The sequence below is a fragment of the Bombus vosnesenskii genome, unplaced genomic scaffold (assembly GCF_011952255.1).
Source record: "Bombus vosnesenskii isolate JDL3184/JDL3185 unplaced genomic scaffold, Bvos_JDL3184-5_v1.1 scf7180000013286, whole genome shotgun sequence".
Classification (NCBI taxonomy): Eukaryota; Metazoa; Arthropoda; class Insecta; order Hymenoptera; family Apidae; genus Bombus; species Bombus vosnesenskii.
Genome location: NW_022882939.1, coordinates 946,476 through 958,744, shown reverse-complemented (window position 1 = coordinate 958,744; position 12,269 = coordinate 946,476). Strand labels below are relative to the sequence as shown.

The window sequence follows — 12,269 nt, the reverse complement described above, 5'->3', positions numbered from 1 at the left end:
CTAGCATTAGCATGCGAGCTGTAAATGTGTTTCCAAGTTGTTTTAGATAAGTATTCTTATCATGTTACATTTCTCTTTTCTTTATTATCAAATTAGATTTTTCCTTGCGTTTGTATCTACAGAGAAGCATTATATGCAGCTGTATTATGAATACGCAAGTTAGATGTAGGTATGTAAGAAATTATTGTGAAAAGTGTATTCCTTATTTTTCTGTATTTAAATGATTTTCATACAATATGTGAATTCTACTTCCTTCAATATTCATAGTGGGATTAGATGAGAGTATAGCCGATTATCTTGTTTATGTGAAACACTTTTTGATAATGTTTCTATTGTCGTCATAACATAACGTAATACTATTACTGAATCATGTACAATATTTTTAATTCGAGGTTTCAAAAGTATTCATTTATATATATGAATTTTCCATATAAAAATTGAAATTTATAGAATAAAAATTCGAATATACGAACTAACATTAACAAAAAATAGCGTAATTTTAATCAAATTTATGGTAATGAAAACATCGTATTGACCTCTGTGTTTTATATAATAGTGTTTGAAAAGTATTTATAAAATTCTTTGAACATTATAAAGTACATATTTCAAACAAAATTTTTGCTTTCATGCGTTAATAGGAAATGTTTCAATAATGTTACATCTTCGTATTAGTTTTCTAAGTTCTCGTCAGATGTCGGATCAAACGCTGAAAACGAGTTCCCATGACAACTAGCTGGCAGGCGTCGCTGGTAAACGTCAAACATACTGATTACGTAGAAATAGTGGGGTTATATTTAGTGGTAATAAACAATTATCGCGAAAAATGGGTCGTACTGATTGGGATCGTATATTATCAGCGGATCCATCGTCACTAACCGACGATGACATGGAGGATCTTTATCCTGCTGTGATCAGTTGCGACGTTGACGATATTAGTGATATACATAACCTACGAACTTTGATGAAACTATCTCAAGAAATACTGCAATACAAAGACAATCAAGTAAAAATAATCATTTAACATTTTTATTCAACACGAATTGTTCTTTATAGAATAACTCTATTGTTATTTGTGTGATATTTATTCAATAAAATGCAGCACTCTTTCTTATTCTTCTATCATGTCTTTCCTTGTCGAATATAGAATAGTATTTATGTAGGTTAATAATTAGTATTCTTGTGTGATATTCTGAAATTTATTTTGTTAATAGGTAGAGTCACTACTTTTAGAATGCGGCGAATTAAAACAAACCATTTCTTCCTTAAAACCTGAACCTGCTAAGCGTAAAAAGAAAGGTAAATCGTGTGTATTCTTTAGTTGAAGTATAATTTTAATCAAGGTTTACTTTATTACTCTATTGCAATGAAAGTATATTATAAAATATGTTTCATTTTATATGATAGAATGGGGTACTTCCGATTCAAAACATGAAACCACCGATGTATCTAAAGTAAGATATTTCATTAGTAATATAGCAAAGATATAAAAACCTCTTATAAAACTGCCCATGTTATTTTGTTTTAAGCACGTAGATGTATCTGAAAGCACTGATTATGACGATGCTTTGCAAGGCAAAAATAAAAAGATTAAAATTCTTATGACAGAATTAGAGGTGAGTTTCAAATGGAACAAAATATTGTTAGAATGTTCTGTTTACATCTTTGTAATTCCATAGACTTTTGAAAGGGACAATTTAGTTTTAAAAGGACGGTTAACCACTTTAACTCAAGAAATGGAAGATGCAACGTATAAAATGAATGAAATGACCGAAGAACTAAGTTCTGCGCAAATCAAATCTATAGAATATAAAGGTTATTAAAATGAAAAGTTGTTTAGTTTGTTATAAACAGGTTCAGTTTTATGATCAAACTGCAAGAATGTATTTTTTACAGAAAAAATATTTAACTTAGAACGAGAAAACGCAGCATTAGTGACACAGGTTGAGGAAGTAACAGCTCAGCAATTAGATAGAGATAAAGCAATAGATGAATTTAGTACACAAATTGATGCTAGAATCAATGAATGGAAGGTATATCGTAGTGTAATGCAACTTTAATTCCCATAGCTCAGTTTATGATGCTATATGATTAATTTTATTAATTTCTGCTTTTATTGATACGAATTAAAAAATTTTGAAACTGTTTTGATATTCATTTACAATATTATTCTTTTAGTCTTATATTAGAATTTATAAATTTTCTTACTGTATTTCACTGTCTTACCAAAATGTTGGTAATTTAAAAAGTAAATGAAAATCAAACACATTTTTTTATATTATAATTATTTACGTTTACTTGTACTTTGAATAAATGGAAGATTGCATCTGTTGATGCCTATGGGAATTAAAGGATTAAAGTAAGATTATGAAGCTTTTCACACGTTTTAATTCGTTCAAAATTTGTTAGGCAATATTAGATGAAAAAGACGATGAAATTCTGCGATTAAGAGAACATTTGTCTCAGTCTTTCGTGCAATCCGTGGCCTCTGTCAAAGAGCAAAATAAATCCGAAATCGTCCACTTGAACGAGCAGATAAATCATCGTGATAGAATTATACTCGAGTTAAAAACAAAATTATCTGAAGCCACCGTTGAAATCAACGAAAGTGCAACTCTCATAGAAAAGTTAAAAACAGATGCTCAAAAGTATGTACATAATCGTTTTTAAGGAAATAAAGATTTTGAATATAATCGATCTGTGGTTAAAATTTCATTGATATTTCCTTCAGGATAAAAAAGATCGACAAAAAGAAGGAGCAGAAGGATTTGTTAAAAAAATTACAGGATGCGAACGAACAGATATCTAATTTGCAAATTAAATTAAACGAAGCGGAGGAAGATGCGGAGTCAAAAAGTAGCAAAGTCAGTTCATTAGATATATTTTATTTAACAAACACTTATATTAGTCTCAGGTCTTTTAAACATTTCATGTTATTCAGTTGTGCGAAGTATTAGGAACGTTGAGGAAATATGAGGACGGGAATCAAGCTTTAACAGACGCATTGAACGAAATAAAAAATCTAAAAAGTGAACTGAAGAGCAAGAGTGGGCGTATAACAGATTTAATTAATGTGGTGAACAAATTAGAGATGTTAAACTCGTATCAGGAAATGGAAATTATAACCCTTAGGTAATTGTAAGACCACTGCACCTTTTGAAAGCTTTCATTGCACATATGTTAATAATATGGATTGTAGAGAAAAATTAGGTATACCAGAAGACGAATCGGTTTCCATCGAACACGCTTTAGCAAAACGTAGAGAGCAGGAAAAGAAATTGACGGAACTTCTACATCAAAATAAATTGCTCGTCGAGGAAAATTTAGAATTAAATTCAGACGTAAGAAGCAAATACTCAATGACGATATTTGTCGATTGAATTAAAATAATTTCGATTGTGAATCGAACAATTTTTTTTCCCTTGGATTACCTTAATATTTTAGATAAGGGTGTTAAAATATAAATTATGTAAAAAGTCATCGAAAGAATTAGATGTTTCGGATGCTACTGTAAATGATACTGGCGAATTTTTCCATTCGACCAAACTGGCGGAATCTACACCTATGTGGCATTCGAAATTAAATGTTTCTGAGCTGCAAGAAAATGTCCAGTTAGTTATAGAGGAGAACGAAGCCCTTAGAACAGGGATGCATGAAATTTTGGACAGTATCCGAAACCAAGACGGTGAATTTTCGCTACTTTTAATGGTACTTTAATGATGCACAAATTTTTCCTTCTTTCCACGACAAAATTGCTTCTTCATTCTCTATTTCGAATTTCTATCTTTCATAACACACGTAAACTATTGAACACACGTATACTAATCATGTTTGTATATTGCGTTTGTTGTATTGTTAAAAAATATTCTTTATTAGTCTTGCTTTTTTATATGTATAAGTTAGATAGATGATTAATCGTTTAATATCGTAGGAAAAAGTAGTGTGGAGATACAGTCTAATACTTTAGAAAGGTTGTTAGAGGCGTTAGATGTGAGACATTTAGCAGGCTGGTATCATCCTGCGATGAGGTTGCAGGAGAATTTGAATGTTGTGCAGGGCAGCAATGCTGAATTGAGAGGCCAAGTTAAACAATTGAGGTAAATTTATAATGCTTGTAATGAAGATTCGAAATATCTGGCTTCGTTTTTCAATGAAATTTAATTCAAGTTTTAAGGATAAAATTATTTAAATTGGTTATATAAATAAGGATTGATTTCTGTAATATTTCTGTAATATGAGGAAATTTTATAATGAATCACCGAATGTGTTTAATTGAAATGGTATTATTTTCCTCCTATTGCAGTCATAACACAATTTTTTAATGGACCATTGAATGTGTATTAAACTATAATTTACATATCAAAGTCACCAGACATTTTTTAGAATAATTTTATCCCTCAAACTTCAAACTTAGAATCTTTTATTTTTGGCCATCCTCTACATTTATAAATATTCTTCTAAATCGTTGCTGTATATTTCACTAATATATGAATCAACGAAATAAACAAATTGCTATTACGAAGTATAAATAATTATAGAAAAGAACTGCAAAGAAAGGATAACATGCTGCGCAAGTTGGTTTTGAATGTACATGGCGATATCGATAAAGTGTACACCGAAGACTCAGACAGCGAAAAAATAACTACGTATCTTACCGAAATGAAGAGATTACAAGAAGCCTATAAAAACGAGACAGAAGAATGGGAGAAACAAAAGACCTCCTTAACAGAACAAAACGATGAGCTTAAAAACGAAATTGAAAAGTTGAAACATAAGCTCGATGTTTACGAGCAGAGTGCGAAGATATTGGAAGATGGCGAAGATGAGATTCGAAAAGCTTTCGTGATTAAGACCAAAGAATATGCAGAAGCTTCCAGCGAAGTTTTAATTGCAAACAGGAAGAACTTTGCTCTTCAAAAATTGTTGAATAAGGAAACAACGAAAGCTTACCAGACTCAAAAAGAAGCAATTAGAAATGAAAATTATTTAAACAAAGCATTGGCTGACTTTACCAAACACAACAAAATCCTCGAACACGAGTTATCGATATTGCAGAGCAACTTATTCAACTCTGTTAGTTCAGCCATTTACAATGAATTAAGAGAGAAACACGAAGAATTAAGCATACGTTTCCGTAATATGATGGAAAATAATTTAGTATTAGGAAATGACAATGAGATGGAAATATTAAAGAAAGAATTGGAATTGATAACTCAAGAAAAAGATCAAGTTGTAGAGTATTTGCAAAAAGAAATTCATAGCAAAAGCGATCAGGATTTAAATTTGACGGAAAAATTGAGAGAAGCTGAGGCTAGAGAACTTTTAGAAAAGCAGCGAGCTGATCACGTGACTAGTCTGCATGAAATTTTACAGACTCAATTGTCAAAATGCGAGGGAAATCTTAAAGAAGTGGCCGCTGCTAAGTCTGAATTGCAAGAAGAATTAATTATTCTGCATAAAAGATTATCCAAAGATTTGCACTTTGAGAGGACTCAACAAGTAGATGATAATAAAGTGCAAGAATTAAAAGACAACAATGCAGTTCTTCAGATAGAAATTGAAAATCTGAAGAAACAATTGCAGATTGCTCAAGAGGAAGCTAAGCAGCAATATTCGTTGAATTCGTTAAAAACGATGGAATTGGACAATCTCAGGCATCACATATTAAATTTGCAAGCTGTTAGTGAAGACAAAGCGACAATTTCGAGGCTGGATTTTGAGTTGGCGAATAAAAATTTGTTAGAGATGGAGTTGAATACGCGGAAAGTTAGATTGGAGAATGAGGTGTCGTATTTGCAGGAAGAACTTGATAAATCGAGGACAACTTGCGAAGGATTGCGCACTTACGTGCAGGATTGTCGAAAACAATGCGATAATCGTTGCAGGTGAAATTGTTTTCCATAAAGTTCCGATCTCCTCTGACGACATGAATGAATTTTGCATTATGAAATTAAGTAAACATTTCAGAATTTTTAATATATAAATTGACAATTGTTTAAAATTTGAATTATAAATTAGTAAATTAGAATTACACTAAAAATAAATCTTCGAATTCTTTAATACATACATAGATTAGAAGTTAAACTTAAATACTGGAATTATAGAATTAATTATAATTTTAAATATGTAGGTAAGTTAGAAATTGGAATTTCTAACGAAGTATATTTTGAAGTATAAGATTGTTGCTGGAGAAGATTTTGTTTTTGTATTTCTATTATAGAGAATTATTTTATTTTATTAGAGAGATATTATTTTCTATTATATTTCATGATATACAGGTATTCAATTAATAAGAATTTTTTTGCAGAATGTATATAGAAGTGATAGGATTTCTGCAAAATCAGTACGCAGGCTCCACTTCGATTAGCGCTTTAGATAGAGTAATTTCGTTATCGATGAAACTCAAAGACGAACGTCAGAATATCGATTCGGATATGAAAAAAGCGAAAGAGTGCCATGAGAATGCTAAGCAGCAACAGGAAACATTAACTAATCGCTTACAAATCGTTGAAAGTTTGAAAGATATACTAGAACAACAGATTGGAAGCAACAGTGTCCAAGATATTATGCAACGATTTTCAGAATATTCGCAGTATACTCTGAACGTACGTGTTTTTATCAAATTGTTTAGCAAAATGTTTTTTCTGTTAATGGCCACGTATTCTTTTTAATATTTTTCTGTCTCCATATTTTCTTATTTCTGTATTCGATGTGTACTTTATTCTGTATATATTTCAAACAAATTTTCTTTAATCCATTCTAAAAACTCGATTGATTCGATTAATTAATTTAAACATAAGTAGAGTCATAATAATTTACAAACTTTTTAATTTATTAATCATTGAAAATAGTTGCATTCAGTCGTATTTCGTCCTTTATTATTTTCCTTCGTTGATTTTTATTTTGGATTTATTTCAAGTCAGATGGTTTGCTTTAAATTAACAATTAACAATTGATCAGGACTTTAAGTGCAAACGAAAGATAACACAACTAGAGTACGAGATCCAAATAGCCAACAACAAATTCACGGAATACGAATCGGTCATAACCGAAATGGAGCACGAGATGATACAGATCCAGAAAGCATGGAGCAAAGGTCAAGATCAACGATCCAAAACCAATACGAATGACCCAACGAGCGCAAAGTTACCAGAAAACAAGCATGCGTCGATTCAAGCAATCGTAGAGACGAAACCAAGAGAAATGCAAACAGATCCCTACACTTGTTGCTTGGACAAGAAACAAACGAACGATATTGAAGTTCAGACCACTTTTTCCAAAGAAAGTGATCCAGAAGATGGAAAATTTAAGGAGAAAGCAAAAGAAACGGCGAAAGAGCCAACGAAAGAAACGTCGAAAGAAATGGAAGTCAAAGAAAAAAAGGAAGAAGCGATTCATTCTAAAGAAGATACACGATATAAAGAAACGATAAAAACGACGAAGGAAATGATAGGAGAAAAAGTAGACGTAGAACACGGAGGAAAAGCAGAGAAAGATGCGATAGAAAGAAAAGGTGATCAGGAAATGTCGTTACTTCGAGAACAATTGGATCAAGCTCTGAAGCTCAGCTCCGAACGTTCCTCCGCTTTAATCAAGTACGAATTACAGATAGCAGAGTGTCAGGCGAAGGTGGACTCGTTGAACGAGATAATAAAAAGCAAAGACCTAGCACTGGCGCAAAAAGAGAGAATAATTGAAGAATACAAGCTTTCGCTTCGTGTACAACGCCCTACCACTGACTGTAGTGAGAAGCTTGCTTTGAAGTCGACGATAAACAGCTTGCAAAAGCTTGTCAGTCAAAAGGAGGAGACCATAGGCAGATATCAAAACCTGTTGAAAGAAGACAGAGACGAGCACAGTAAGGCTGCAGCTCGACTACAAGAAGAAATCAGAAGTTTGCAGAGTCGTATTCTATCTATGCAAAGCGATACTCAAAGAATTCAACAGAGGCAAGATGATAGGAGAGACGAGCCAGAGAAATTGATTGAAAAAGTACAAGAAGCTGAGTCGAAAATTGATGATATAAGAAATATCGTTATGCAGACGGAAGAGGTTGCTAGGTTGAAAGAGAAGGTTTCTACTTTGGAGGCAGATTTGTCTATAACTAAGGAACTGAGCGATCGTTGGCATCGGTTGGCCGAGGAAAGGCTGAATCATGTGGATCGTACGAGGGAAAGGTATCGTTGTAGGTAGAAAGGATATAGTGAGGTCGGAAAATTAGCAGTTAAAAGTCTACGCGTTTTGATTCCACTATTAGCCGAGAAACCAATTAGAATTTGATTGAAATCCCTGTTTCTGGGAGATTACTGGACTGCGAATTTTTGCAAAGATGAAACCTATCTAAGAATTATGACGAGTAACTCAATTTTGAACATTTTATATATTTTTATATGTTATATGCATTAGGTGAATTTGTGCATTTTTAATTTACCCACGAATGCATAAAAATCCAAAGTTTAGCGACTATAGTCGTTTTTAGTAAAAAAAGAATTCAGATTCGTTGGAAAGTTTGCGGTAGTGAGATTAGATCCACAAAAACATGTAAAATTCAACAGCATTTGTACTGATAACTAAAAATTAGGATAGCTAAAATTGTACGGATGTACCTGGTTTGTGTGTGTTTATGCATTGTTTCGGCCATTCTTGATCCAATCGTATCTTTCTATCTTTACAGAGCTTCTTACTTTTGTGGAAGATACATAAAAAATTATTGTTAATATTCAATTTTGTACTGAAGTTTCTCTTGGAACATTGACAACGTCCTTTGCTCGTCAAAACGAGAATGAGAATGAAACATAGAAATTCAAAGACTATAACCAAAGTCGAAGCTTTAATTTACGACCACACTATATCTATCGTTTCTATTTAATATGTCGTTAGCTGAAAAAGACAATCAGATGTTGAACTATCGCTTTTTATTAGACTAGAAGAACAGCATAAAAGCGAGTTAGAGAGCTATCTCGGAGAATTGGCAAAATGGCAATCAGAAGCGGACACGTTACGGAAACAATTATGTGAAAATCGTATGATGGTCACGAAAGGAAATATGTCTTTGATGAAAGAGATGCAAGAGAAAGATGATAAGATAAATCAGCTTAGTTTTGCGTGTCAGGAGCTGCAGGTACCATAGATTCTTCACGGTCTTTGGAAATTTATATTAAATATTATTTTATTACGTATATTTGATTACTTTCTTTTTTCCTCGACGAAGAACGAAGTTGAATTAATGGGATCTGCTACTCGATCACGGCAAGCGATAACTCATGGCGAGTCAGAGTTGAAGATACACGAAATTACACAGAGTCACGATAATTTACAGCAACAGGATCATACGGATACAGTGAGGAAACAACTGCAGTCGTTGTTGGAAAAGGAGAAAATGTATAAGAACGAAATTTCTGATTTGAAGCAACAACTTAGTCGCAGGTATTTTTGTGATAGGCGAAAAGTGAGAAAACAGAACGTATAATGTATTAATATAGTAAATTCGATTCCCAATGGATACAGAAATATTTTTCATGATTTTTATTAGAACATATGGGTCATAGATAGAAGTCATATAGGACCTTTTTAAAATAAAATTTAGATAAAATGTTCGTCTTTGAAAGCCAATAGGTTGCGCTCAAAAAATTAATAAATAGACTGCAGTCGTTTATGCAAATTCATATTTTTGCGAGTAGATCTGAAGGAGTAGGTCCATCGTGATATTTTTTTATAAAGTCCCTTCAAATCTCTATTCTTTGGGTATTTTTATCTGGAAATTTATGCGGATACTGAAACTTTGAACTGATAGGTTTGAATATTAAATGCACAATATGTGCATTCTGTGAATCCTTGGGCATTTAAATTTTCCATGAATACATAAAAATTTGCAGTCTACTAATAAATGAATTTTTGGACCAATCTACCAATTATTAATGAAAATAGAATCCTCTGCGTAACACAAAATTTATTTGTTTTAATTTTGATACGATTTGTTTTCTTTTTTTTTTCTTTTTTTATTTCTATATTCGAACGAAAATACAAGAGACAGGAGGAACCCTTTAACCATAATCGTCCTTGAATTACCCTCTCTAATTACCTTCGTCATAGATATATGGCCGTAAAGGCACAAGAAAAGAAAACCTCGCAGCGCGAAATTCTGCTTGAACGTAAAGTAAAGTCCTTGGAAGAAGAACTCGAGAAAGCTCGAGTGCAGTTAGACAGAGAATATTTAGCTCAGGAAGCGAAGAAAGCCAAGGTACACTTACTTCAACAATTTTACATCTAACTGGTATAAATGTACCACATTAGTAATATGTACAAAAATTTCAAAATATATCGCGTAGACAGCGGAAGAGCTATCGTTGTGGGAAAAGCAGAAGAAGTGGCAACAAACTGCCGAAAAGTTGAAAGAGAAGCTCAAAGAAAAAACGGAGGAACACTCGAAATTACTCACGAATTACGAGAAACTTCGATCGGTGGTTTCGTGTATGGAAAGGGAAAAATGGTATTTAAAAAACAAATTGAAATCAGAAGGTCACACAGCAGCTGGAAATCTATCAGCTCGACCAATAACTGTTCGACAAAATATAATGGGAGATCTTCAGAAAGAGTGCGAAACTTTACGCGAACGTGTCAAAGAATTGTCCGACAGGTTGGAGAACGAAGATAATGAGAAGCTTTTGCACAAAATCGAAGAGCAAAAAGCACGTATTGCTGCTTTAGAGACAATTTCTCAGGTCTGTTTCTTTGTTTGCAGTCTTCTGATTCGTTGTTGAGTTGTTTCTTTATGTTTATCGATGTTTTGTAGGGTAACAGCTATGTTGTTAGTCAGTTAGAGAAATTGGAAATGACTAAAGATATTTTGGAGAAAATGAACTTAGCGTTGGAAGCCGAGAACTTTGAGCTTCGACTCGAATTGGAAAAGGCGAACGCGGACACGCCTAGGTTGAGGGAGAAGGTTGAACACTTAGAAAAGTAGGTTTAGTAATGCGTTTTTAATTAAATATTTTATTATAAATGTATTGCAAGTTAAGGTTTATGAATCTGGATCTGACATTTTTAATTAATTGGAATATTTATCGTATTATTTTTTTTTCAACAATTTCACTGCTTTGCACATTCCAATATTTAAGATATAATATTGTCTATTTTATATTCTACAAAAAATGTATTTTCAATGGATCAACAACAAGTTAGGGAACGATGATAAATTATTAGATTTTCTATTAGACACTGCGGCATTTTTTAGTCGAAGCGCTGTCGTTTACGATGATTAAAACAAATAATATTTTGTTGTACAGTTTAAGCTTCATTATTCATATATTTCAAGATGAAATTAAATAAAAATTCTATTTTTAAGGGATAATTATAAGTGAAGCAACGATATTAAAATAGCTGCTTTATTCTACAACTTATCATTCATATATAGATACATAGAACTACTGAAAGTAGAAAAATCGTCCGATTCGACTCCAAGATCGTCGGACAAAGATTTACAAGACCACGGTACTAAACAATCCATCTTGAAGATGGAAAAGACGATCTTTACGTTGAAAAGAATCATCGAGAAGCTCCAAGTAGAAAACAGACGTCTCAGGCTTGGCTCAAAGACGAATCATATACATCAGGCAGGGGAACAATTCTTTAATTTCATATCTTTATCCTATGTTTACGTCTAATTTCATCACTAACGATTTATCGTTTTCGCGTGTAGGGCAAATTGTTAAATAGCAAAAGCGAAACAGCGTTGAAAAATAATTACGAGGAAGCGCAGAAGCGAATCGTGGCGTTAGAAACAGATTTGCAATTGGCCGAGCGAAGGGTAGCTGCGTTCGAAAAGGTGCAAAAGGAGGAGGATAACGGGGAGATAAAGACATTGAGGGAGCAATTGTACCACAAGTCTGAACTCCTAGATAAAGTGAAACATTTATTATCGAGAGCAGCCATGAACGAGAAATCTCTTCGACAACGTGTAAATATACATTTTATACGCATAAGAGAAAAGAAAAATTAATTCGAGATGAAAAGAAAATAAATACAAAGAAAGAAAACAATACAATATGAAGAAACTTACGAATAATTTTCAGGTACAACAACTAGAATCAAAACAGACATTGTCTACAATACCAGAGTGCCATGTAATTCCTCCTATTCCGGAGTAAGCAACGTCTGGTGAGTAAATCGTACTTGTAATAATTCGTTTTGTTTATCGAAGATCGTGCGGACAGCAGTTAAAATATTAAAAATCGTCAAATACCGTCCTGTTTCTTTTGTTTGTGACAGAACGT

At 32.7% G+C, this 12,269-nt stretch overlaps 1 protein-coding gene across 1 annotated transcript; it reads left to right on the top strand.

Annotated features, from left to right (window-relative positions):
• The first annotated feature begins 120 nt into the window (after positions 1-120).
• LOC117232334 (centrosomal protein of 290 kDa-like) lies at positions 121-12,269 on the top strand. Its single transcript, XM_033491667.1, has 24 exons — positions 121-169; positions 682-1,003; positions 1,212-1,296; positions 1,405-1,451; positions 1,527-1,613; positions 1,677-1,812; positions 1,894-2,030; positions 2,407-2,645; positions 2,729-2,861; positions 2,939-3,129; positions 3,197-3,338; positions 3,442-3,682; positions 3,929-4,094; positions 4,536-5,882; positions 6,305-6,602; positions 6,958-8,174; positions 8,920-9,118; positions 9,209-9,423; positions 10,090-10,237; positions 10,326-10,718; positions 10,790-10,956; positions 11,411-11,609; positions 11,696-11,953; positions 12,069-12,269. The coding sequence occupies exons 2-24, from the start codon at positions 824-826 to the stop codon at positions 12,141-12,143; spliced, it is 6,300 nt and encodes a 2,099-aa protein (XP_033347558.1). The 5' UTR covers positions 121-169; positions 682-823; the 3' UTR covers positions 12,144-12,269.

Bases quoted from the DNA above. Each gene is read 5' to 3' on its own strand.
- LOC117232334 (XM_033491667.1), top strand. From the start codon at position 824: ATGGGTCGTACTGATTGGGATCGTATATTATCAGCGGATCCATCGTCA. The intron at 9,119-9,208 runs GTACCATAGATT...TCCTCGACGAAG, and splicing joins TTGCGTGTCAGGAGCTGCAG to AACGAAGTTGAATTAATGGG. The intron at 10,719-10,789 runs GTCTGTTTCTTT...GATGTTTTGTAG, and splicing joins CTTTAGAGACAATTTCTCAG to GGTAACAGCTATGTTGTTAG.